This window comes from Lynx rufus, unplaced genomic scaffold (assembly GCF_022079265.1).
Source record: "Lynx rufus isolate CCGP_SWC_20201006 ecotype Redwood Valley unplaced genomic scaffold, mLynRuf1.p SCAF_2, whole genome shotgun sequence".
Classification (NCBI taxonomy): Eukaryota; Metazoa; Chordata; class Mammalia; order Carnivora; family Felidae; genus Lynx; species Lynx rufus.
This window is the reverse complement of record NW_025814834.1, coordinates 34,076,217-34,104,170: the sequence shown is the minus strand read 5'-3', so window position 1 is coordinate 34,104,170 and position 27,954 is coordinate 34,076,217. Positions and strand designations below refer to the sequence as shown.

Sequence of the window (27,954 nt, the reverse complement as noted above, 5' to 3'; positions counted from 1 at the left end):
CATTCTCACAGATGTAAGGTGACTTTTCATTTGTGGTTTTGATTTGCATTTCCCTGATGATTAATTATGTTGACCAGCTTTTCATGTATCTGTTAGCCATGTGTATGTTTTTGTTGGCAAAATGTCAATTCAGGTCCATTTTTTAAATAGATTATTTGTTTTTTGGTGTTGAGTTGTAGAAGTTGTTTACATATTTTGGATATTAACCCCTTATCAAATATATCAAATATTTGCAAATATCTTCTCCCATTTAGTAGGTTGCCTTTCATTTTGTTGATGGTTTCCTTTGCTATGCAAAAGCTCTTTATTTTGGTATTGTTCCAATATGAAACTTTTCGAACAGAAGAGGTACATTTTATTAGTTATGAAGGAAAGCATCTTTCAAGCTAAATTACAGTATATTTATTACATGATATATAATCACAACCACCAAGCCAGTTTCAAAAAAGACAAATTTCATATTTTAATTTATTCAGTAAGAAGACATTAAAAATACATAAAGGCCTTTTGACCCCTTATTCCCTACTCCCTAAATTTTATGTTTAAACCTGATATATATTTTGTAACACTAATGTTTTTTTCTGTATTAGAGCTTTTCAAGGTAATGATTATAAATGCAACTAACTTGAGAGAACAGGAAATAAACACATTCACCTGCTGTTTTCTAGCTCATTACCTCCTTTGTCTTTAAGATGATAATGCTAGAGAGATTAATGTTTGGGTATGAATTGCAGATACAATTTTTACATTTTCCATAATCTTGAGAAAATTTTCAGTACTATATAATCAAAAAATCAATTCCAAATACACCTGCACACATCTTATAAAAATACATTTAAAAACAAGAATAGGAAAAATTCTAAATACTGGGTCATTATTATTCTGAAGGTGAGCTGGCATCATGAAGAAGCTTTGAGTCCTTTATCTTTTTCAGGATATTCTTCCACATCAGAGGAGAACATCAACTCTGGGAGAGAAAATGAACAGATCTTACTCAAAATGGTTTCCCAGTACCTCAAAAAGAGTTTACAGCTTAGTTATAAACAGATTCTCAAAATATTGACATATTTAATACATATAAAGAAAACTCTCAAGTACAAATAAGAATTTTTAATAATGAAATCTGATTTAAAAGGTGAGTGAGGAGCACATGAGTGGTTCAGTTAAGCATCCAACTTTTTTTTTAAGTTTATTTATTTATTCTGAGAGAAAGAGAGAGAGAGAGAGAGAACAGAGGAAGGGCAGAGAGAGAGGGAGAGAGAGAATTCCAAGCAAGCTCCATACTGTCAGCACAGAGCCTGCTTGGAATTCTCCCTTTATCTCTCTCTGCTCCTCCCCTGCTCATGCTGCTCTCTCTCTTTCAAAATAATAAATAAACTTTTAAAAAATAAATAAAAGGCAAGTAAATGACAAATGTACAAATAGTGCATTTTAAAATGTTTAAATTTTAAATGTACTGTAAACCACTGAAAAATAAAACATATATAATGGAGACAATAATGCTTACCAGAAAATTTAAGTCACTTAGAGAACCTGGGATTATTAAACAGCTAAAAGGTCTAATTCTATAGTGACCATGATAACCTACAAGGGAGGGGCAGATGAAGAGCAAGGACTTGGGACTGACACGAGGCATGTGCCCGTTTATCTTAAATGTCTTATCCCATTTAATCACCATAACAACCCAATAAGCAAGTTATTATCATCCTCATTTTATATTTACACTTTTTATCCACATAGAAGTAAAAATGTTTTATGACTCACACGGCCCTAAAAGAGAGCAGGATCCCAGAAATCTGCACAAAGCCAGCTCGATCCAGCTTCAATCCCAATCATAGTGTGGAATGTTATTAGTTGACATTTCTACATGTAAACTATTACTTAGCATATAGGTGTGTAATTTATCAAAATATCAAGACATAAAGAAAAAGAAGACCTTAGGAATTTAGTAAAATAAAGTCCTCCAATATAAATATTACATGAAAAATTCCTTGAATGACAAAACTATGCTGAGTGAAAATAGGAAACAGCAAAATACATAAAGCCTCAGACAACTTGTAAATATACTTTAAATACTCCAAAAGGAACAAAGCAACAGAATATTCAGTGAAGGAACATGAGAATTATGATGCAAAAGGTACATTTGTGAATAAGAATATACCAGAGTTAGTTTTTACAAATGGAAATATTGGAAAGATTCTCAATTCTTAGACTTCTGAGGTTATAATTAGTTGATCAAATCACAAAGGCTCAGGATATTTAACCAATCAAGAATAAATAACCAAAGTCCAGAAAATATCAAAGAGATTCAAGGGTGAGACTCGGGAACATCTGCTAAAGAAATACAAGTTACACTAGAAATACTAAGCAGTTCCTAGAGCAGTTCTCAAGGGCTATCAGGTTGCTAATATGATTCCCCTTCTCCAGATGTTCCAAAAAGGGTCTGGGGACAATAGATTAGTAAATCTCACTTTCCACCAAGCACACTAAAGCTAGGATTACTACATATTCCATTAGACAATGAAGGGTTAAGAATTTGTGCCAGGTAGAGGAGGTAAGAATGAATATGTCTGATAAAAGCTACATAGATGAAGCATGATTTATTTCAAATTAAGAGATACTTTGATCAGAAGGAGATCAAAAGAAATGAAGAGCAAAGACTATAAAATACTTGAAGGGTTCCAAGAGAAGAATTACCTCCTAAATATAAATATGTACATGGGCCACAGAAGACTTTCACTAAGTACTCTAGGGCTCCAACTCTCTTAGACTCTCACTGCTTCTCCTGGCATTGTTTCACCACTTTACTGTTACTCTTCTTTCATTATTTTACTTTAAACACAGCTTTGTTATCAGAATATTATAAGCTATATTCAATAAAAGAAAATTTATAAAGTCAAAAGATTTCATGATATTCTTATACTATTTCTTCTTTAATACCTTCACTAAGATCCATGCCTGGCCTGTAAGACAAAAAAAGCCATGATAGTCCAACCAGAAGGGCCACCACCAGATTCACTATAATCCACGGCTGGAGAACCTGTTCCTCAACTCCTGCTGCCCTAAAGACACACAAACACTCATTAGAAATATCTTCATTTAAGTTCATATATCCAAATATATCTCTTTAAGGAACTTTAAAAAAAATTAGTTCTCACCTAGAGAAACAACAAGCATGAAATAAGTATACAACATATAATTTCCCTATAAAATATACCATATATATATATATATATAAATACGCGCACACACACACACACACACACACACACACACCATGAGAATAAAGGTTCAAAGGTTACTGAACTCTATCGCCAAACAAATTTTCTAGGTTTCCCTTCCATCTACTGTGGTGCTACTCATGTCCCTAGCTACTCTCACAAAAAAGACTGCCCCTCTCAGTTTTGTGAACTTGACTCTCAACTCACCTGTCAGCTTCATGACTGGCCACTGATCTGTGGAGGCTGGTTCTCCTTAGATTGTTCTCTTTCTAGCAGCATTTCTGACTGCATCCCAGCTACCCACTCCCATCACTATTCTGGAGTATTAGGCCCCTGATTGGGGGCAAAGGTACAAGGCTTCTCCAGTTCATGGTCTATGACTGATCTTACAACCGTAACTTAATAGATTTAAAACAGACTTATAAAAAGAGTACATTTCATTAAAAATGCAATCAAATAGCAATCGTTATCCATTAACCAAGGTAAAGGGTATTTTCTTACCATAATTTTGGAAACAAAAGCAGGGCCTTCATTATTATTTTTAAATGAAAACATGTAAGAGAGTAGAAGGATAAGAACAGTACCATTACTCCGGTTGTTGCTGTTATTTTACATCAACAATTGCTAATGCTATTGTGAGTTCTTACCAGAGGCTACCATTAACAGAAGAAGGTGTGTAAAGGTGAATTCTGTCACTTGTCATTTGCTGACTCAGAGATAATATAAGAGCAGTAAAGTACACTGAGAAAAAGACAAATGAAATTACTAATGTATTTTTAACAACCCAGTTTATTTTGAATTTATAGATTACTTTAAGGTCAAAACTCTATACTTTGGGGAATGATGACATAAAAGAAATTCATTTGATCAATTTCAATAGGCTGGCTAACCTTATTTTAATTTTCAAGAATATAGATGCAGAAGGGTATTTTGAGATGCTCATTATTTCATCATTAGAAATTATAAGAACCTAAAGGTCTCTTAAGAAATTAAATTACTTACTCAAGGTCTTAAAACTAGTTTTATTAATACTCTCATAATGTAGAACAAAATGTATTCCAAATTATCAAAAAGGTATAAAATAGTATTTGTTACTGAAATGCCATGCCAGCTGAATCTGTTTAATATCAAGTAGAAAATACAAAACTGAAACATTACAAAATATAAGACAAATCAAGCTTTTAAAAGCTATCTAGATCAACCTGTACTGGAAAACAATTCTATCAAAATTATACCTATCATATTTTTTTAATTGCAAATTCCACTGGACATCTATAAGTAATGTTTATAAGTAGCAATAACATAAAATCTTTCTAAAAGTAAAATTAAACTTTTCTTGGTTCAAAATTACAGTGTAATTCAAGTATTACACAATTATCAAATTAAACTATTTACTCACAGAAAGATGCTAAAGCTGTAGGATCCAGGGCAAGAAAATGTCGGATTGCTACTGATGTTTTAGCAAAGTCGATCCTAGAAAATACAAAATCCGCTTGTCACAGTGCATTCATAAACCTCTCACAAAACTGTACTCTCTTGACTATCATTTTTTTCCTTCTCTATTCTAATGCTACCACATACATTGTCTATTATTAAGCTTTAAGTGGCTACAGTTTATATAAACACACATGAAAGAATATTTTATTTACAAAAGCCACATAAAACATTTAACTAGATTAATATTTAGTCAATATTCTTTTGGAGTTAAGACATTCTTAACAAATTAAATTAAAAATGAACTGCAAAATTTCATTAGATTCTACCTCTTTGTATTACCCATATCATTAGGCTTTAAGTTGCTGTTTTTCTTAAAGAGTTGAATTGTGTTCTCAAAGACATGTTGAACTTCTAGCCCCTTCCCCCTTTTCCTGTGAATATGACCTTATTTGGAAATAGGGTCTTTACAGATGTAATCAAGTTAATATGAGGCCATTAGAATGGGCCCAATACAACTGGCGTCCTTAGAGGAGAGAAGGGAAGACCATCACGTGACAAAAAAAGCAGAAGTTGGAGTGATGTGCCTACAAACCAAGGAACTCCAAGGATTGCCAGCAACCACTGGAAGCTAAGGAAAGATGTGGAAGAGACTCTTGATCCAGCCCTCCAGAAAGGAACCAACCTGGCCAACACCTTGATTTCAGAATTCTAGCCTCCCAAACTGAGAGGGAATAAATCCCTGTTGCTTTAAGCCACCCAGTTTGTAATACAATTGACCCTTGAATAACACAGGGTTGAACCGCATAGGTCCGATTACACGCAGATTTTTTTCAATAAATATAGTGCAGTACTATAAATGTATTTTCCTTATGAGTTTCTTAATAACTTTTGTTTTTTCTGGCTTAATTTTTTAGAAGAATACAGTATGTAATACATATAACATACAAAATATGTGGTATTTATGTTATTGGTGAGGCTTCTGGTCAACAGTAGGTTATTAGTTAAGTTCTCTGAGGGAGTCAAGACTTATATATCAATTTTGGACTTGCAAGGGGTCAGTACACCCAACCCCTGAGATTTTCAAGGGTCAACTGTACTTTGTTACAGGAAACCTAGGAAACTCATACAATACCCAGAGTCTCACCTATACCTGATTCAGATGATTTGGAAGATGATATTTGGAACTGTTTTCATTGACTATATTTGGAAGAAATTTTAAATTCAGAGTTGATGCTGGAATGGGTTTAGATTTGCGAGATGCTTTTGTTGAGAGTATTCCCATCCCCTCCTGCCCCCCAAAAACGGAAACAGACTGGCTTTTAAAAAGAAATTCAAATTAATATTAATTCTCTTTTGAAAACTGTCATAGGGACAATGCTCAACATTTCTGAAGAAAAGTTAGAGGGATGTGCAGTCACAATAATCTTACCTGTCAAAAGTTGAAACTGTACTTAGAGCCAAAAGCAAGTAGAGAAGACTCTGGAATGGATATGCTAAGGTCTTATACTGTTGCAGAAGGTTTGAGAGGTTAGAAAGCTGATCTCCTGCCAGAATATATATGAAAACAATATTCCACACAGCACAGCCAGCCAAGAAGCCATGGGAAAAGAGACCAATCATCCTGAATGGAAAAGGGTTTAATTATTACACACGCATTACTAAAGTAAAAAGCTAAAATATTTTTTAAATCTCTTCACATGTAAGAATAAAACTCAACATTTCAAAAAACTAAAACCAAGCTTTTTCTTTTTATCACACTGATAGGCAGATGATTTAACTCCAATTAAATATTTTAAAAAATATACCTATTTACTATTTTGTCAATTTTGTTCACAGTATAGAACAATCAAGACTTTTTTTTTTTTTTTTTTTTTTTTAGCGTTTATTTATTTTTGAGACAGAGAGAGACAAAGCATGAACAGGGGAGGGTCAGAGAGAGGGAGACACAGAATCTGAAACAGGCTCCAGGCTCTGAGCTGTCAGCACAGAGCCCGACGCGGGGCTCGAACTCACGGACCGCGAGATCATGACCTGGGCCGAAGTCGGCCACTTAACCGACTGAGCCACCCAGGCACCCCAAGACTTATTTTTAAAAAAATTATGGAACATCTGTTTTAAGAAAAGTCCAACAAAAGCAGTCACCTGAAAGCCCGGTGCACTGAGAGTGCAACATCTCTGGTCGTCCAGGAAAGCTTCACGTCCATTGACACCTCTATGTTTTCTGTGGTCTTTATCAACTCTGAACGATCAGCAGCCTGGAATCTCCCTAAGAACACATTACACACTTGTCAACAACTAGTAACATTGAACCCTGGCAGGCTGTTTACATTATTTCACACTGTAAGAACCCTCAGACTGAGATTTTGTGGTTTTTCTATCTAAAAACTCTCCCTGATCCAGTCCCGATTTCAGAAGGCTCTTCTCTTTTGGTTGCTTAAATATACTATTTTTTTATCTTTAAGAAAAATAAACAAAGTCCATATATTTCCTTCTCATCCCAAAATAGATGTTAAAGTAACAGTTTTGGAAATCAATTACATTTAATGAAATAATGAACTTTCCACCCAGAACAAAGTCTAGAAACCTTTAACATGACATAATCCAAAATATTCTAATTTTGAGATGTTAGTTTATTAAAGTTCAAATGCCAACACTATAAAGCTAAGTCAATGTTTGAAAACACTTCAAATTTCTTAGGAAAAAATGCCAGTGTGTGTAGCATGGCATTCTGTGATGACAGAGTGGAAAGGGGTTGTTTTATAAACATAAAATTCCTGTGACAAGTATCCGTTCAAGTGTCAGCACCACAACACTGTGTGAGCAGAGCATTATCCTTTTACTGTTGACAAGGCTCCTTCTTGTAGATCTACCAATCCACAAACAGACCTCAGGAAGCAGGAAAGGTTCCATTTCATTATCTTTGCCAAATCTGGCTGTCAAGTATTTGGGAGGATGAAAGACAGAGGTGCAAGACCTAATTTTCCCTCAGAAAAGACAACTTCTGGGCAAGCAACTGGTGTCTTTTATGGTCAGTTATTCTAGGAGGGAAGTTTCTGTGCTAAGGGAAACAAGAATAAAAATGAGGATTCAGTGACATTGCTTAAAAACAGACTATAAAAAATAGACATTGCTTAAAAGTGAGGATTGAGCGATATTGCTTAAAAACAGAAGTAAATTAAAAACCAACAGAGTATACTAGTAAAAATGCTTGACTAGAATAGTCATATAACCTCAGTTCAAGTCCCAGTTCTGCACTAACCTACTTCAAGACCCTGTCTAAGTCAGCCTCTCGGGATCACAAGTCTCTCACTGGCTAAGAACTCCAAGATGCCTCACATGAGATCTTATAGAATACAAATCCTAAAATAATTTACATAAAATCTAAATTATAAATTTTAATACCAATGTTTATTTTTCATTTGAGTTCTTTAAGCAGCATATTCATAGCATATTCATGGGATATGTGTGGTCATGATCATGCTTTCCATATGTTTTTCTTAAACACTGCAAATGGAGTTTTATAATCAATGTCAGAAAGAATATGGAGCTACAACACTGTATTTCTTATTTAATATGGTAATACCATCATGTATTTTCTCTCATTTATTTGTAATTATAAAAATCATATCATTATCTGCCCTACCACCAGCACCACCATCATTATTGAAAACTGGTAAAGTACAACAAAAAATAAAGAAATGGGTGAAAGTGGGTGGGAGATTTTCAAAGTTACCCACAATCCCATAACCCAGAAACAACCAACATTAATATTTTGGCATATTTCCTTCTAGTCTTTTGTCCTATACATTTTTCTACAGTTGAACTCAAACTACATATGTGTGCGTATGTTTATTTTTCATTAAATCTTTCCACGAATTGGGGCGCCTGTGGCTCCGTCAGTTAAGCATCGGACTTCGGCTCAGGTCATGATCTCGTGGTTCACGAGTTTGTGTCCCACATTGGGCTCTGTGCTGACAGCTCAGAGTCTGGAGCCTGCTTCAGATTCTGTGTCTCCCTCTCTCTCTGCCCCTCCCCCACTCATGCTCTGTCTCTCTTTGTCTCTCTCTCACTCTCAAAAGTAAAAAAATTAAAAAATTTTTAAATCTTTCCATGAAATTAAAAATTCTCTGTAAACACTATTTTTAATGGTATGGAAGATTTTATTATACAGACACACCATAACTGACTGAAATAATGCCCCTTCCATTTTATATTTATATTGTTTGCAGTTTTTCACTCTCAAGAATAACAGTATGATGGTTAGCTTTGTTTATAAATTTTTGTTCATATTTTTATTTCCTTAATTCAGATTTCCAGAAATATAATTCCTAGGCAAAAGGATATCCTTGTATCATTCCTAAAAAGCTCATATTCAAACACAAGGAAGTACTTACGGCTTTTTTCCACAAACACTTTGCCTACAGGCTGGCTAATGCCAGTGGGCACAGTGAATCTAGACTGTTGTTCTGGACTGCTTTGCTCATCAGTAATTATGTCTTCATCTTCTACTCCTAGTTCATTGGCATACTGTAATTCTGCTGGCTGGGTTTTCCTGTAATCAGGAAGAATGTAAGAAAAATGGATTATTACTGTATTTTTACAGACACACATAAGGAGGTACCTGTAAAAGAGCTCTAGACTTGGGAATTGAGAAATTTGGTTTTACTCAAATGGATTATTAACTGTTATGTGCAGCAAGTCACATATATTTATGTGGGCCTCAGTTTTCTCACCTGGAAAATGAAGTGACTGAACTAGATTTGTAAGGTTCTTTCCAAATTAAAAATGATAGGATTGTATACAAATATTGATCACTATTTATTGGGTAATTTCCAAAAACAAACAATAGTGTTATATAACTTCTTTAAAGTATCCCATTCTATTTTATCCGAGACTTAATTTCCTATGCTAAAATACACATTTTTTTTATTGCTGAAATAATCACAATTTGAATTCTATTAACATGAGAAAATATATCACAATAGCCCATTTTATTAATATTACCTTCAAATTTCAGTATGTTTAGTATCTAACTTTTTGCTATTCATATAATATCTTCTATTGATGTTCGTCTTTTTTAGAGATAGCTCCTAAATTTTTAATTTAAGTATAGTATTTTACATTTGCAGTTGTTTATTCTTTTCAAATCTATCATTAGGTTGGTTTAACTGATATTTTTGTAATCTTAATTACCGTATTTAATATGACTTAATCCAAACCTACAACTTGAGAGCTCTGAATTAAGTAGCATAGTGTCCCTGAAGAATATTTAGAAGGACACATAATTCTTACTTTGTCTTCCTTCGAGGTTTCTGAATAACCACCTCCTCAGTTGGCTCCATATGAATACCATTTTCATTTCGTAATAAAGATGCATTGGATGCCTTCTTTTGGGCAAAGGAAGTCTCCAATTCTGAAAATAAAGTATATTAAATTTTCAAGTTACTACAATATAGAAAGAAAACGTATAAAACTTATAAGACAAGAAAACTTTAAAAATTCTAATTAGAGTAGAACAGATCAATGAAACCAAAAGCTGGTTCTTTGAAAGAATTAACAAAATTGATAAACCACTAGCCAGTTTGATCAAAAGGAAAAAGGAAAGGACCCAAATAAATAAAATCAAGAATGAAAGAGGAGAGATCACAACCAGCACAGCAGAAATAAAAACAATAATAAGAGAATATTATGAGCAATTACATACCAATAAAATGGGCAATCTAGAAGAAATGGAAAAATTCCTAAAAACATATACACTGCCATAACTGAAACAGGAAGAAATGGAAAATTTGACCAGACACATAACCAGTAAGGAAATCGAATTAGTAATCAAAAATCTGCCAAAACACAAGAGTCCAGGGCCAGATGGCTTTCCAGGGGAATTCTACCAAACATTTAAGGAAGAGTTAACACCTACCTACTCTCTTGAAGGCGTTCCAAAAAATAGAAATGGAAGGAAAACTTCCAAACTCTTTCTATGAAGCCAGCATTACCTTGATTCCAAAACCAGAGACCCCACTAAAAATGGGGTGATCATGACCACCAATTTCCTTGATGAACATGGATGCAAAAATCCTCAACAATACATTAGCCAACCAGATCCAACAACATTAAAAAAATTATTCACCACAACCAAGTGGGATTTATACCTGGGATGCAGGGCTGGTTCAATATCCACAAAACAATTAACATGATTTATCACATCAATAAAAGAAAGGACAAGAACCATATGATCCTCTCAGTAGATGCAGAGAAAGCATTTGACAAAATACAGCATCCTTCCTTGATAAAAACCCTCAAGAAAGTAGGGATAGAAGGATCATATCTCAAGATCATAAAAGCCATATATGAAAGACCCAAATGCTAATATCATCCTCAAGGGGGAAAAACTGAGAGCTTTCCCCCTAAGGTCAGGAACAAGACAGGGATGTCCACTCTCACCACTGTTATTCAACATAGTATTGGAAGTCTTAGCCTCTGCAATCAGACAACACAAAGAAATAAAAGGCATCCAAATCGGCCAGGAGGAGGTCAAACTTTCACTCTTCACAGATGACATGATACTCTATATGGAAAACCTAGAAGATTCCACCAAAAAACTGCTAGAACTTATCCATGAATTCAGCAAAGTAGCAGGATATAAAATCAATGCACAGAAATCGGTTGCATTCCTATACAACAACAATGAATCGACAGAAAGAGAAATCAAGGAATTGATCCCATTTACAGTTGCACAAAAAACCATAAAATACCTAGGAATAAATCTAGCCAAAGAGGTGAAAAATCTATATACTGAAAACTATAGAAAGCTTATGAAAGAAATTGAAGAAGACACAAAGAAATGGAAAAAGATTCCATGCTCCGGCATAGGAAGAACAAATATTGTTAAAATGTCGATACTACACAAAGCAATCTAAATATTCAATGCAATCCCTATCAAAATAACACCAGCATTCTTCCCAGAGCTAGAACAAATAATCCTAAAATTTGTATGGAACCAGAAAAGACCCTGAATAGCCAAAGCAATCTTGAAAAAGAAAACCAAAGCAGGAGGCATCACAATCCCAGACTTCAAGCTATACTATAAAGCTGTAATCATAAAGACAGTATCGTACTGGCACAAGAACAGACACTCAGATCAATGGAACAGAATAGAGAACCCAGAAATGGACCCACAAACGTAGGCCAACTAATCTTTGTCAAAGCAGGAAAGACTATCCAATGGAATAAAGACAGTCTATTCAGCAAGTGGTGCTGGGAAAACTGGAGAACGACATGCAGAAGAATGAACCTCGACCACTTTCTTACACCATACACAAAAATAAACTCAAAATGGATGAAAAACCTCAATGTAAGACAGGAAGCTATCAAAATCCTTGAGGAGAAAGCAGGCAAAAACCTCTCTGATCTTGCCCGCAGCAACTTCTTACTCAACACGTCTCCGGAGGCAAGGGAAACAAAAGCAAAAATGAACTACTGGGACCTCAACAAAATAAAAAGTTTCTGCACTGCGAAGGAAACAATCAGCAAAACTAAAAGGCAACCGACAGAGTGGGAGAAGATATTTGCAAATGACCTATCAGATAAAGGGTTAGCATCCAAAATCTATAAAGAACTTATCAAACTCAAGACCCAAAAAACAAATAACCCAGTGAAGAAATGGGCAAAAGACATGAATAGACACTTCTCCAACGAAAACCTCCAGATGGCCAACCGACACATGAAAAAATGCTCAACATCACTCCTCATCAGGGAAATACAAATCAAAACCACAATGAGATACCACCTTACACCTGTCAGAATGGCTAACATGAACAATTCAGGCAACAACAGATGTTGGCGAGGATGCGGACAAAAAGGATCTCTTTTGCATTGTTGGTGGGAATGCAAGCTGGTGCAGCCACCCTGGAAAACAGTATGGAAGTTCCTCAAAAAACTAAAAATAGAACTACCCTACGAACCAGCAATTGCACTAGTAAGCATTTATCCAAGGGATACAGGTGTGCTGTTTCGAAGGGACACAGGAACCCCAATGTTCATAGCAGCACTATCAACAATAGCCAATGTATGGAAAGAGCCCAAATGTCCATCAATGGATGAATGGATAAAGAAGAAGTGGTATATATATCCAATGGATTATTACTCAGCAATCAAAAAGAATGAAATCTTGCCATTTGCAACCACGTGGATGGAACTGGAGGGTATTACGCTAAGTATTAGTCGGTCAGAGAAAGACAAAAATCATATGACTTCACTCATATGAGGACTTTAAGAGACAAAACAGATGAACATAAGGGAAAGGAAACAAAAATAATATAAAAACAGGGAGGCGGACAAAACAGATGAGACTCATAAATATGGAGAATAAACAGAGGGTTACTGGAGGTGTTGTGGGAGGGGGGATGGGCTAAATGGGTAAAGGGCACTAAGGAATCTACTGCTGAAATCATTGTTGCACTATATGCTAACTAATTTGGGTGTAAATTAAAAAAAAAATAAAATAATTCTAATTAGACCAAAATTTTTTCATCATTTTACTAATTTTTAATTTTTATAATGTTATACCTCTAAATGCTCACCAAAAAAACAGAAAATGTAATGCCAAAAATATGGGAAAAATTATGTAATCCAGTACCTAGAGTTTTGGGAGAGCCCCAAGATTACCTACAGATCACATATTCACCCAACGGACCCACAGGACTCAGAAGTCATTACACTCACCAGTCCTTACATTCATAGTTACAATGTATCACAGTGAAATGACATAAAGTAAAATCAGCAAAGGGCAAAGGCACATGGAGTAAAGTCCAGAGGAAACCAGGTATAAGCTGTCAAGAGTCATCTATCAATGGAGTCCACACAGGATGCGCTAATTCCTCCAGCAACAAGCTGTGACATGTATGACACTTTCTCTACCAGGAAAGTTCATTTAAACTCAGCACCCAAGGCTTTTATTGGCACCTGATTACATAGGCACTCCCTGCCTAGCACATACCAAAATTCCAGATTCCCAGAAGGAAAGCAGGTGTTCAGCATAAATCATATTGTGTACACAAATGCATAGCAAACCACCCTTATAATTTAGGGAAAGTTTTATTTTAGTGTGGGGAACTGCTTATCATCCATGTTCCAGAGGTTGAAGAGGCAACCTTGCAAGTGGCCTTTCTTTTTCTTTTTTTAAATTATTCTCAAGCTAGTTGTATACAGTGTGGTCTTGGCTTCAGGGTGGATTCCAGTGATTCATCGCTTACATATAACACCAAGTGCTCATCCCAACAAGTGCCCTCCTTAATACCCATCACCCATTTTCCCCATCCCCATTAATCCTCAATTTGTTCTCTGTATTTAAGAGTCTCTTATGATTTCCTCCCTCTCTGTTTTTACCTTATTTTTCCTTCCCTTCCCATATGATCATCTGGTAAGTTTCTCAAATTTCACTTATGAGTGAAATCATACAATATCTCTTTCTCTGACTGACTTATTTCGCTTAGCATAATACACTCTAGTTCCAACCGTGTTGTTGCAAATGGCAAGATTTCTTTCTTTTTCATTGCTAAGTAGTATTCCATTGTATATATATACCACATCTCCTTTATCCATTCATCAGTTGATGAACACTTAGGCTCCATAGTTAATATCATCCTCAATTGGGAAAAATTGAGAGCTTTCCCCTGAGATCAGGAACATGAGAAGAATGTCCATTCTCACCACTGTTGTTCAACATAGTATTAGAAGTCCTAGCCTCAGCAATCAGACAATAAAATGAAATAAAAGGCATCCAAACTGGCAAAGAAGAAATTCACTCTTCACAACTGACATTAAATTCTACATGGAAAACCCAAAAGACTCCACCAAAAAACTGCTAGAGTTAATACAGGAATTGATCAAAGTTGCAGGATATAAAATCAATGCACAGAAATCAGTTGCATTTCTATACACCAATAATGAAACAACAGAAAGAGATATCAGGGAATCGATCCCATTTACAATTACATCAAAAACCATTAAATACCTAGGAGTAAATGTAACCAAAGAAGTAAAAGATCTATATGCTGAAAACTATAGAAAGCTTATGAAAGAAACTGAGGAAGATGCAAGTAGGCCTTTCTAACAAGAGCAGTTTCAGGCTTGCTATATTAACTCTTTCCTGAGCACAGGGTATTAAGTTTAAGTAAGTCAATGGAGTCTTCTCATCAGCTAGCTATTCTTCCAATGTGAAAATACTGGCAATGGCTTCCTGGAATACCCTCAAAGCCCCCAGAATTCTATTTTAATAAAACACTTTAGCCCAAACTGGAAATACCAAAGAAGTAAAGCATACCATAATCATCTAGATGAAACAAAATAAAAATCATACAAAATTAAGTACCCAGAAATTTAGAAAGCTGGACTTGCATAGATGAGTACATTCTGGAATGACAGTGACAGGTGCTTTTTTGGCCCAGAACTTCTTTGGGTCCATAACTTTCTAAAAATGGTCAAGTCAGAGGCGCCTGGATGGCTCAGTCAGGTGAGCATCCAACTCTTGATTTCGGCTCAAGTCGTGATCACAGCTTCATGGGATTGAGCATCCCGTTCAACTCCATCCTGAGAGTGAAGCCAGCTTAAGACTCTCTCTCTATCCCTCTACCCCTCTCCCCTGCTTGCACTCTCTCTCTCTCTAACTAAAAATAATACATACATACATACATACATACATACATACATACATACATACATAAAATAAAAATGGTCAATTTCTGTAAATACATTTTTCATAAATTGTAAAACTAGGTACTGGTATCCATCTTGATTTTCAAATTTGTACCCTAACTAAATTAACTATGGTGGTAGTTTTAATTCAACTATATTTACTGCCAGTAATGAAAGAAATCATAAAACTGTCTGATCGTCATTTCTGTCTCTTTTGCCTTCTTCTGCCCTCTCCCCTTCATAAATACTCACTGTCCCTGGGCACTGCAGCATCCTACTTCAACTTGCCTCTAAAAACTGTGCTCCATACTATGAACTCTTCTAGTTCCTACCCTCTCCTCCTGTAATTCTTCCATCCCATCAGGACCTACTATTTTCTAAGAGGATAAGTAATTGGTCAGGGTAGTTACTTTGTAATAAATTATTCATCAGGGGGCAATGTTAGTAGGAAAGAGCTAATCTCCCAATCCTCATTCCTTCCCTTTGTTTTACTCTAACAAAACCCATTATCTTTCTTCTAATTACTATAAAAGTCATAATGCTCAATATTTGAAAAAATTAGTAAAAAATAAATGAAGAAAGACAATAAAAACCATCCCTAATTCCTTCTTCCAAAAAACCTACCTTTGCTATATCTTTCCATTGTTTTTACTATATAGATGCATGCATATACATGTGTTCTGGGTTGAACTGTGTCCCCCAACAAAAGATAATGTTCAAGTCCTAACCCCCAGTACCTGTGAATGAGACTCTATTTGGAAATAGGGTCTTTGCAGTTATAATCAAGTTAAGATAAGATCATGCTGGATTAGGATGGGCCTGAAATCTAATGACTGAAATCCTTATACCAGAAAATATGGGAAAATGTGAAGACGGGTGTACAAAATGGAGTTATATTGCCACAAGCCAAAGAACATCAAGGATTGCCAATAACCACCATAAGCTAGAAGAGGCAAGGATGGATTCTTTCCTAGAGCCTTCAGAGGGAGGATGGCCCTGCAGGCACCTTGTTTTGGACTTCTATCCTCCAGAACTGTTGGAGAATAAATTTCTGTTCAAGTTTCTCCATTTACAATAATTTGTTATGGCAGCCCTGGGAAATTAATACAACATATTTTACAAAAATAGAATTCTTTGATATATACTATTATATGTATGTATGTATATTAATATGTATGTATGTACTATTATATGTATGTATGTATATTAATATGTATGTATGTATATTAATGTATATACTATTATATGTATCATATGTATGAATACAATGACTCAACAGTATATTACTGATGGTTTTCCACGTCACTATTTCACCTTAACAATCCTTTTAATGGGGCCTGGTTTCTATTAAATGGATAAAATATGATTTATTTAGCCAGTATCACTTTGTTAGCTATGGTTATTACCAGTTTCTACTCCTATAAATAATGCTGAAGTTACCATCCTTTAATTATTGTGGCTAGTGTAGTTACTTCTATTTCTAGCAGTTCAGACAGGCTATACCAATTTACGCTCTTAGCAGCAGTATATGAGTGTGCCCCTTCCTCATCAATTTTTATACATATGTATAATATGTATAAATATGTATACATATGTAATATATGTATATGCGTATATATGTTTTATCTAACACTTTTAAATTTTATAATCTGAAAAAAAGCATTACCAATTTGATATTTGACAGTATTTTGTTTACCTTGCGAATAGCGCCTGGGACATAGCAAGACTCAATAAATGATGACTGTTCTTTCATTGCATTGTTCATAGATTCAGTATTAACTGAATCTATCCTTTCCCCACTCATCTTAAATGTCCATTTTATCACATACTAAATTCTTATACACACCAAAATCTTAACTTTCTGTTTTAATCCCGTATTTGTATTCCTTCCCTCATAATATACAGAAATATGAAAAAAGAGACTCTCTAAAGGGTTCTTGACCTAACCTATTAGAGTTACTCCAGTGGTAAAACTTTAAGAAAGAAAAAAGTAAAGGGATACGGGTGAGGAAAAATGGGAACAGAGAAATTTTAAATCATACCCCCAATATAACAACTAGTATCACAACCTAACCTTGGTCTCTTCACATACCAAGAGGTAGCCTCGTCTTCCTCTGCTTCCTTGGAACAGGAGCTTCTTTTGGTTGTTCTGTGGATTCTTTAGCTGGTGGCTCACTCCCCTCAGATGACTTATGAACAGGAGCCTGAACAAGGCCTTCTGAAGAAGCGCTACCTGCAGACAAGTGGAATGGGAAAAAACAGGATAATTTAACCAAAGATCACTGAGTCTTAAAAAGATGAAAAAAAATGGAACTAGAATAGTTCCTAAATGATGACTAACTGTCCTTTGTTACGTTTGCCTATAAGAATTGGTCTTAACCCACACTTATATCACATTATAAATTATAATAAATTCAGTAGTTAATATATCAAATCAATACTCAAGGGTTTTTGTTTTTTATTATATCTCTACATACAGACACAGATATTTTCACATCTTAAGATTTGTAACAGGCAGCAAGTAGAGTGGAGGGACGAGTTAGAGCTGACTGAGGTTTTGAGCCCAAGTGACTGGGAGAATGGGGGATTCCATTAACAGAAATTTGTGAGAAGTAAAAAATTGATTTATGGTTGAAGGTAATGATGAATTCTGAACATGCTGAGTTTAAGTTACTGACAGAACATCCAGGAGTATTAGTGGATAACTAAGACAAAAAGTTCACAAAACTTGCTTATTGTAGAACCTGTAACACATGGTTAATATGGCCTTGACTTCAGACTCTTGCTAATGAAGAGATTCTTTGACTGAAATTAGGGATCCCAGGACATTGTGTCTCTAAATCCAGTATCCTCTTCAAGGGTCTGAAATCAATCACAGCTTAAGACAATTTACGTTGTCTAGGGATAAAAGACCTCAAAGAGTCCAAGAATGCTGTGGAAGTAAGAGTTTAAGTAGTACAATCCTTTATTCCACGAATGCTTCTAGACACTCTTCAGGCTGCCCACTGCCTTGTTCCTCACTATCACCTTCCACTTCCTTAAACTGACTTTGATTCTATCCTCAACACAGCAGTGACTTGGGACTTCTGGGGCTTTGCCTCTACCTCATTGGTGATGTTTGTCATGCCTAAGGTCCTAGAAAGTCTTGTGACCCCACAAAAAAAGAACTTCTTACCTAGTGTGTTTTTTGTTCTGGGCTTCTTTTTCTTAGGACGACTAAGGGGAATATCACCTATAAAACACACACACAAAAAAACAGAAAAGGCTGCCTAAATTTTAATGCAGAGAGCAGTCAAAAGGAACTTTTAGTAGGGAAGACCTTTCCCTCTCTTCCCTAGGTCCAGCCAACTTGTACACATTAGGGGAAGGAGGCAAGAACTTGACAAAATCAAAGAAAGCTTATAGTATAATGCCAGTAGCTCACTGTTGGTCAGTAATATTAGAAAGAGCGACATTAAAAAAAGAAAGAAAGAAACAGTGACATTTCTAATACTAGAAAAGTGGGCTCACAAAATATTCATCTGATCACCCACATTTTCCAGCCCCCTTGCACCCAGGTGTGGCCTGAGACTGGGTTGAGCCAATATACTGTGAGAACTGATGTGCCAAAACATTCAAAGAGCTAGTGAGTAACTCTCCAGCTTTCTCTTCCTTTGCTGAAGTATGTTAAGATGGCAGAGCCACAGAATGGAAGTAGCCTGAATCATGACGTCATAGCAAAGAGTGGTGAAAGGCAACTGGCCTGGATTGTTGCCACGGTGTACTTAGAAATATTAACCAGAAGTATTAACCAGAAATAACCTTGTATGATATTAAGTCAGAGATTTTGAGGTTGGTATAGCATAGCCCAGTCTATCCTGATTAAATGAGACAAAAGACAATGTCATCCCTATTACAAAACTATAAACTAGCCAATGGTCATGTTGTGGGTGACTCCATCCTGGAATGAGTGCTTTCATATTTGTAAGGTAAAGTATCACTCATATAACTAGTGCTATAGATCAACCTTCATTTAAAAAATTGCAGTCATAAGGATATTTTGCTAAAAGGATAAAAGTATATTGCAATATTATAAATTATACCATTCAGATTCAACTTTAAGAAAAACATTAAGGAATCAAATTAACTTTTGAACTCCCAGTTTTAAAAATTTTACATTAAGGATGAACTAACTCACCTTGAATAGCACTTTACATGACACCGACCAAATTTAATTAGGACAAAGACAAAAAAAAAAAGAAACTATTAATTAGAAATCTATTATATTGTTAGACTGAAAACTGACTTAAGTCATTGTAAATTTAAAAATAAGCTTTCACAGAGCCAGCTAGTTTATAAACTAGCATATTTTTATAAGTAAAAAAGCTAATAAAACTGTTAACAAAATAACCCCAATAGTTTCTGAACTTACATATACATATTACCTACTGTCTATTAATAAAGTGGATTAAGCAGATTAAGAATTCTTATTTTGTCACTGATTAAAACCAGCTTAAACTGAAGAAACTATTCTAGCAACCCAAAGAGGATCAAAAGTCTTATAAACAAGACATTAAAACATTCAGAATGGATCCATTATCTTACCATGTTGACATTCAGGCTTTGAAACAGAACATTTAATTATAACTGTAATCCTAATGATTCAAGAATTGTTTACCTTTAAACTTTTAGGAAGCCTTTTCTAAAATTTTCAAGAAGTTTTCTCTGAATTATTATAATTTTGCAATTGTACTAGTCAATTTTTTCACTTTATTCATTTTACATTTTTAAAACTCAATAAAAAATAAAACTAACTTATTTTTACCTTGGCACAGGTGGAAGGGCTCGTGGAGGACGCTATGGGGAGAAGAAGAAAACTGCTTGTAAGTAAAAGCCTCAGAACATCTTCATGTACTTCAAATCTTTTGATAACCCTGTTCATCAAATGAAACCCAAGAAGTACTACTGAGAATCAGATGGGCAATTCTAAATTTGTCTTAACAATTTCTAAATTTCATATAAAATTCCTTCCTTCCTACTACTCCTTTCTATCTACATGTCAGGCTGTGTCCTAAGGACTACAGTTACATTAATGAACAAAACAGAGAAATCCCTGCTTTTATGGAACTTTCTTTCTAGTAGTTAAGTATAAGAAGATTACACATATGCACATGCACACACATGCACACACACTCGCACACACACAAAAATGAGGGAGGATGTGGAGTGCTACTTTAGTTAGGGAAAGTCTCTCTGAGATATTTGAGCTGAGACCTGTATAAGAAAGGAGCCAAAGGGGAGCAAACACAAAGGCTTTTAAGAGAGATTACAGTGTTTCAGCTAAAAGAAGGCCAGTAAAGCTGCAGCACAGTTACAAAGGATAGGCAGGGGCCAGATTAATTAATTGGGGTCTTTTTTTTTTTAAGTTTATTTTTTTGAGAGAGAGAGTGCACACCTGAGTGGGGTCAGGGCAGAGGGAGAGGGAGAGAGAGAATCCCAAGCAAGCTCCCCACTCTCAGCCCAGAACCAACAAGGGGCTTGATCCCACCAAGGGTAAGATCATGATCTGAGCCCAAGTCCAGGGTCTGAGGTTTAACAGACTGAGCCACCCAGGCACTACCATTAGGGTCTTGAAGACAAAAGGTGTCCAGATTTTGTTTTAATTAAACGAGAAGCCAGTGGAGGTTGTATGTCACAGAGTAACACACTTTTTTAAAGAAATCACTCTGAATACAGCATGAGGAATGCATTTTACGGCAGAAAGAATTACACACACACACACACACACACACACACACACACACACACACACACACACCCGTTATAAATGCCACTTTACATGAATAAGAGAAAGTGTTTGCAGTTCAGAGATTAGAGATGAGAAGCATTCTGCGATCTTTCAAAATAAAATACTAACAGAAATACCTCAAAATCAATCTAATGTCCCAACTGTCTCATGTTCCTTGCAGAGGGCATGATTCAAAAGGGTTACATTTTAGACACTCTTAGTTTGTTCTACGATCGTTCCATTTAGCAATCCATTCGTTCAAACGGTGTATTAATACAAATGCTACGAGATTAGGACAAAGCAGTCTGTCTTAATACTATCTGGTAGTTAAAATTACAACTGGAAAAAAAAACGATAGTCATAAGAAAGCGCTATTGTAAAGATGCTATGGATCGCGTTCTGTCCAAGGATTCAATTCACACGTTCCACATTTCAAAAGTCCCGCAAAAATGACGTGTCACCCATCCACAAAGCCAACTTTAAGCCCCATAAAAGCAGGACAGCTCGACTGAACACAAAATCCTAATAGCTCAAACATAACTAAGGCTCGCTTACCACCTGCTTCTTTCCCATTCGGTCTAAAACCCTGCTTCCCCGCGGCGCTCAGCCTCCAGGTTCGAAGAGCTCACACCCCGCCCCCTGCTCGCTCCCGCCCGGGCAGGCCACGCGCAGGCGCCGTGCGTCATTGGACTGCGCGGCACTGGCTGCTGTGGCGCTCAGCCCTTCTCGGCAAGGTGGGGGCGAGGATAAGCGCGGGGAGCTGGTTGGGCCTTTGCAATCTAGCCTTGCAGAAAAGGGGACGTCGGAGTGGGGGTTGACGTGCCAAGGAAAAGAGACTCCAGCGGGCATAGGACAGCAATCACGGTTCCACCCATGGTTTCCCAAGTGGTTGCAGTGATTTGTTCCTGGGAGGTGGGAAAAGACCATGATTAAGTCTCCGCTAGGAAACTGCGATCTCTTTCCTGGGCAGGTAAATGCCCTCCGGGAGGAATCCGCATGAGAGACCTCGCTGGCAGCCCGGGAACACGCAGGGGGCTGGAAGGCAGCGAAGAGAGACGTTGTCATAGCAACATCCGGCGCTCAGGCCACCAGAAACTTCACGCCCTGCTTCTCCCCTGGCTCCAGGAGTTCGGGTCCCGGCGTCGGGAAGAACTTCTATTGCCCGCTCCAGTCTAATCCTGTGAGCACCAAATGGGTGGACGCGCACACATCACTGGCAGTGCTCTCCCTTTGCTATCCCCAGCCCTAGGCACGGCCCCGCCTCAGGGCCAGCTGAAGCGTTAGGACAGCACCCTCCACCGCTGCCACTTCCGTGGCCGAAGAGCCGCTCACCGGTTCGGCCTCCAGGCGGAGACCCGAGTCCGCCCTCATTGCGCTCTCCCAGACGGGGTCTCTCAACGCAACGGCCGGCGGCCCGAGCCTGGCTCCCGCGACCGTGCCTCCGGGACCTGCGTCAGGCCGGGGCTTTGCGGTGTCGGGTTAGGCCGCAGCTCTGGGGGCCAGGTCTCTGCCCGCCGTAGCTGTGTCAAGCCCCGCCCACCAAGGCGTCAGAGTTAGGGAGGGGCGCTGTTAGCCCTGTAGTGAGCCTGGTGGAATCACTTTTGTCAAGCAGTGAAGAAATGAATCAAGTAGGCAGTCAAGGGCTGTGAGCAGAGAATAGATACCGCTAAACCCAAAACACTCTGTTGGTACCGAGAACTGATAATCGGCAATGCCAAGATTGCCTAGAAGAGCCAGGCACTGATCATCCCTAGAACCAGAAGTCTGGAAGGGCTAAAGTTACAGAGAGGGAAGGAGGCAAAGCATAAGAGACTCTTAAAAACTGAGAATAAACTGAGGGTTGATGGGGGGTGAGAGGGAGGGGAAAGTGGGTGATGGGCATTGAGGAGGGCACCTGTTGGGATGAGCACTGGGTGTTGTATGGAAACAAGTTTGACAATAAATTTTATATTTTAAAAAAAAGAGAAAAAAACATTTTACCTTACATGGACAAATATGAATAAATATCAATTGAAATATTAAAAAAAAAGAGACTGATCTCTGAACATAATAGAAACCACTCCACTGCTTGAACATAATGTGCAGGTAGCAACCAGAGCTGACCCGGACCGGACTGAGTTTTCATCTGAAGGAGGCACTCATTGACTGACTTGGCGTTTGATTCTTTAACTTCTTACCCTTGTATCTTGTTTATTGTGACTTTATCTTGTGTCACATATGTGAAGTCAAGTTAAACAGGTAGTGAAATGTCATTCAGTTTGGAATTCTGCATCTGTTAAAATTGTGTAAATCCTGCTTTATGAGTGAATAAAGCTGACTAATATTATGGAAAGGCACAACTCGTGTACCACCTTTACAAGATGCTGGAGACACCCACGCCCCCACACCACACACACACACACACACACACACACACACACACAAGCCCAGTGTTTCAGGGTGGGTATGTATTGATACAGACTAGTATCAGATTTTTTTCCAGGTGTGTGGGTGTGGGTGTGGGGGTGTGTGTGTGTGTCCGTCTGTCTCTGTTGATACAGGCAATTCTCAAATTTTCGCCAGTTGTTTATCTTCCATCTCTGTAAATCAAGTTTAGGAAAACTTTTTCTCAAACAGAAGATCAAATCCGAGATAACCTAAGTATCGTTAAAAATGACTTAATTCTCTTTGGTTGGGGTTTCTTGGGGGGTTAATTTTTTTCTTTGGTTGTTTTTTTTCCCCCTTTGGTAGTTGTTTTTTTAAGATAATCACTTTAAGTAAAAAAGAACTACAAATACCTTGAAGTATGCACTTGGTTTCTTTTATAGTTAAGAAAGAGATTGGAGGAATAGAGGGATGGTGTGGGTATGGGGAATGTTAGAGAATGATGCAGAAGATAAACAGATACAGGGCCAATAAGAGTGACTGCAAGTCTCAAGATCTAGGGAAAAAGAAAAATAAGACTTCGTGGAATAGCATCCTCACCTTGTGGTTTTCTCAGATACGAGTCTCTAGGACTAAAGTCAATTGCCCTTTCCTAGTTTAGGCATAATATGGATGTTGGCTTTTAGGCAAATTAATGATTGTTACAGCTCTGAACAGAAGAATAATTTTTCCCTTGTAGATTGATTTATAAATGATGAGGGCAGTGTCTCTTCTGTAAGTTTTCACATTAGATGTGAAATGTGTACATTAACCCTTCTTTCTTGCTAAGTCAAGTAAAAGCCATTTTCATAAAATAGAAGTTTCATGAGGCAAAATCCAGTTTCTGAAATTAAATACTACTTATTTTATTTAGGGAAGCTCTTTTATCTGAATTGTACAAAAACCGCATGAAATCTATGAAAGGTTCTTATACTCACTGGCTTAACATTGTTCGTACTCCTACCATTGCTGCATGTGAGGTAAAGGAAAACATTTTTTCCTGAAAGCCAAGGAGGTAATTCTACATACATACAATGCAAATATTTTTTTCAAACCGGACTAATTAATAAACTGCACCACTTTTAAAGTTGTACACATTATAATGGAGCAAATCCTGCTGTTTTAGATTGCAGCTGTTATTCCAGAGCTCTGAAACAGATGAGTATTGTTAAAACCCCAGCATTAAGCAGGAAGCCTCATTAAGACTCAGTATCAGAGGAAACCCATGTTGCTGGTACCCACTGAGGCTCCTCCTGAGCCTTCTGAACTGCAGACAACAATTGGGCACAGGCATCTTGCAAGTTGTCATTCACAATCACATGATCAAAAAACTGGCCAAACTGTGTCTCCATCTTTTGGGCTAAATCCTCCATCTCTTGTAGATCTTCATCCTTTAGGAGAAATGAAAAAATATGGATAGCACAGACTTAATAAGATAAATATAAATAATACACAGTTTGTTTTGATGTTATATTCAGTTGTGAAACTATTTATAAAAACACTTAGGTCAAATAAACGTCCTCTATTCTAAACCACAAAACTTATGTTTCTATCTTTACTCTTACTAAATGTTTCTCTGGTCAAGACTTTGCAAAACTAAGTAACAGTTGGTAGCCAGACCAACCCCCTCAACTTCTTATTTGGACTTAAATTATATTATTCTATTATCTAAACACTTGAAGCTTTCAAACCATATATAACAAAGAAGACCATATATAACAAAGAAGAAGAAGAAGAAGAAGAAGAAGAAGAAGAAGAAGAAGAAGAAGAGGGCGGCAGAGGAGGAGGAGCAGGAGGAGGAGGAAAGGGAAAGAAAGAAAATGAAATTTACCAGTTAAATATAAGTAAAACTTACACATAAATTTCAAATGAAATTTTAGAAGGTAAAATACAGTTTCTACAACTAAATACTGATAAGAATGATATCATTCTGCCACTTTCAACATGAAGATGGTGACCTGGTTCTATTGAATTAGACATACCCTAATTGTCCTTTGCCTCATGATGCCATGACTTAATTCACTTTTGATATCGATTTCCTCTATTGTGAAATGTTCATTTAGTGAGAGTCATTTGGCCTTCCTCGGAACTAATGCATTAACTTCACTGCTGTTATTTTCTTATTTGTCCATAACAATTAAAACAGTACAGCTTTTTGACAGTGCAATCATAAAAAACAAATAGGGGGGAGCTTGGGTGGCACAATCTGGTAAGCATCTGACTCTTGGTTTTTTAGCTCAGGTCATGATCTCACAGTTTGTGAGCTTGGGTCCCAGGTCAGGCTCCACGCTGACATCGCAGAACCTGCTTCATATTCTCTCTCACCCCCTCTCTCTTTGCCCCTCTTCTGCTCGCACTCTCTCTCTCTCTGTCTCTCAAAGTAAATAAATAAACTTAAAAAATAAAGTAAAAAGTAAACACAAATACAAATGCAGGCACTGCAATGTTGTGGCAGTACTCCTTTACAAGATGACAATACTCATGATCCAGAAACAATTTTGTTGATTTGTTTAGCTGCCATAAAAATGAGAACACAATTTTAAATGCCTATGAGATTCAGAGAATTTATCCATGGACTCCACTGTCTGAAATGCAAACTGAAGAATCAGATTCTCATACAGTAGTCACTTAAAAAAATATGAAGACAGAAATAATAACAAAGGATTATACAAATATACCTGTTTTTCACTTCAGAAGCACATATATTGAATTTGTTTTTTTTCAGTTTTTTTTAACATTTATTCATTTTTGAGACAGAGAGAGACAGAGCATGAATGGGGGAAGGTCAGAGAGAGAGGGAGACACAGAATCTGAAACAGGCTCCAGGCTCTGAGCTGTCAGCACAGAGCCCGACACAGGGCTAGAACTCACAGACCACGAGATCCTGACCTGAGCCGAAGTCGGACGCCCAACCGACTGAGCCACCCAGGCACCCCTTAAATTTGAAACAATACAGATTAACATGGCCCCTATGCAAGGGAGACATGCAAACTTATGACGTATTCTTTATGTTTAATTTCAGTTTTATAAGATGAAAAAGTTCTAGAGATCTCTTGCACAGTGTGAATATATTTAACACTACTAAACTGTACAGTTACAAATGGTTAGGATGTTAAGTTTTATGTTGTGTGTTTTTTACCATATACACAAAAAATAAGTGGATGTAATATGTTAATCTAGGTGATGGTTATCTATCTGGGTATATGCACATGTAAAAATTCATTAAGCTGTTATACATCAGATTTATACACCTTGCTGAATGTATATGATGACTTAAAATAGTTAAGGTAGATTTAATGAAAAAAATAAACTGGAAAGAAACTAGTTATTCCAGGAAGAGTTCACTGATAAATCCCACCTGTCTTGGCCCCTCTATTATTTCCATCATCATTAATACATAATATTTGCATTTAGAAATATATTTTATATAGATAATTCATATTACATATAAGATATATTCACTACAACATTTTAAAAGTAACTTCTCAAACTCTTTCATAAGATAAATAATAAAATATAAACATCAGGCTTGTGCACACCCAGTTTCCACGTGGCGTTGCAAACTGTGGCTTGAGGTCATTTTTTTTTTTAACTTAAGCCAGACTAGAAAAAAAAATAATAGTATCATAGCATTTATTAAACATTATTTTAATATCTACAAATGATATCCAGTAAAAAGGACAAACCATAGGGCATTTCATTATTCATTAGAAACAAAAATCACATTCCTTAACACCGGAATGTTGTGAAAATAATACAGTGATTATTTTTTTACTAGAAAAAAAATACATCCATCTATTTTCTCTGTATCTTACCTTGAACTTCATGTCCACAAAGTACTCTGTAATGATCTTGGCATTTTTCCGAGATTGCTTCATACAACTTATGTTAGATGGCTTTATAAATATGACATAGGGCTTTAGTTCATGGGTTCGAGCTATTTGAATACCCTACACAAAAAAAATAGATTCATATTTAAAAACAGAAATCTTAATTTCCTAGAGTCAACATGAATGTTCTCAAAATTTCTAAGACCAGAAATTAGCAATTATTTTCAGCCAATTTATTTTTATTTATTCTCCTTTGCCCTCAAGTCCTCAACTCTAAAAAATAAAAATTTTAATAATTAAGAGATGGGGTTCTAGAATTAAAATTAAGTTTAAATTGTGGCTCTTCCTCTCACTAGTCATGACACCCTTATGAAATCTGAGAATAGGATCCTATAAATAATCTCATGGGAAAGAGGCAAAGACAAACTCTGCAGGTGGATCAGTTCTGTTTCACCCTCACTTCCCCTTCCTCTTGGCTATTATCTTATATTGGATACTACTGACATCTTCACACTGACCACCAGCCTTCACCCAAGTAAGAACAATTGTCTTATCCCCTGATTCTCTTTAGTACACGTGGTATATTTAAAATGACTACAAAAAA

At 36.6% G+C, this 27,954-nt stretch overlaps 2 protein-coding genes and 1 pseudogene across 3 annotated transcripts in view; 1 reads left to right on the top strand and 2 right to left on the bottom strand.

The window, feature by feature from the left end:
• Positions 1-249: 249 nt before the first annotated feature.
• Positions 250-22,641, bottom strand: TMEM237 (transmembrane protein 237). 2 transcript variants are annotated; one of them, XM_047085387.1, is made up of 13 exons: positions 22,450-22,641; positions 20,155-20,186; positions 19,528-19,538; positions 18,526-18,582; positions 17,443-17,583; positions 9,951-10,071; positions 9,053-9,210; positions 6,801-6,924; positions 6,088-6,279; positions 4,621-4,694; positions 3,869-3,962; positions 2,941-3,062; positions 250-967 (listed from the first exon to the last, which is right to left on the bottom strand). In XM_047085387.1, exons 1-13 carry the CDS (start codon positions 22,486-22,488, stop codon positions 900-902), a joined length of 1,233 nt encoding a protein of 410 aa, XP_046941343.1. In that variant the 5' UTR covers positions 22,489-22,641; the 3' UTR covers positions 250-899. The 2 variants fall into 2 exon arrangements, with proteins under 2 accessions (XP_046941343.1, XP_046941344.1); XM_047085388.1 differs by lacking the exon at positions 22,450-22,641 and adding an exon at positions 21,673-21,771.
• Positions 22,642-24,463: 1,822 nt separating this feature from the next.
• The window catches only part of MPP4 (MAGUK p55 scaffold protein 4), a 39,235-nt gene continuing 35,744 nt past the window's right edge, over positions 24,464-27,954 (bottom strand). The window contains exons 21-22 of the mRNA XM_047082233.1: positions 27,336-27,470; positions 24,464-24,911 (exon numbers count right to left, since the gene is read on the bottom strand). Coding sequence (XP_046938189.1) covers positions 24,720-24,911; positions 27,336-27,470 — 327 coding nt within the window. The 3' untranslated portion in view covers positions 24,464-24,719. The remainder of the gene's footprint in view (positions 24,912-27,335; positions 27,471-27,954) is intronic.
• On the top strand, positions 26,435-26,534 carry LOC124516785 (uncharacterized; annotated as a pseudogene).

Bases quoted from the DNA above. Each gene is read 5' to 3' on its own strand.
- TMEM237 (XM_047085387.1), bottom strand. From the start codon at position 22,488: ATGAGGGCGGACTCGGGTCTCCGCCTGGAGGCCGAACCG. The intron at 17,584-18,525 runs GTAAGAAGTTCT...ACTTGTCTGCAG, and splicing joins CAGAACAAAAAACACACTAG to GTAGCGCTTCTTCAGAAGGC. The intron at 9,211-9,950 runs GTAAGAATTATG...TCCTGATTACAG, and splicing joins AAACCTCGAAGGAAGACAAA to GAAAACCCAGCCAGCAGAAT.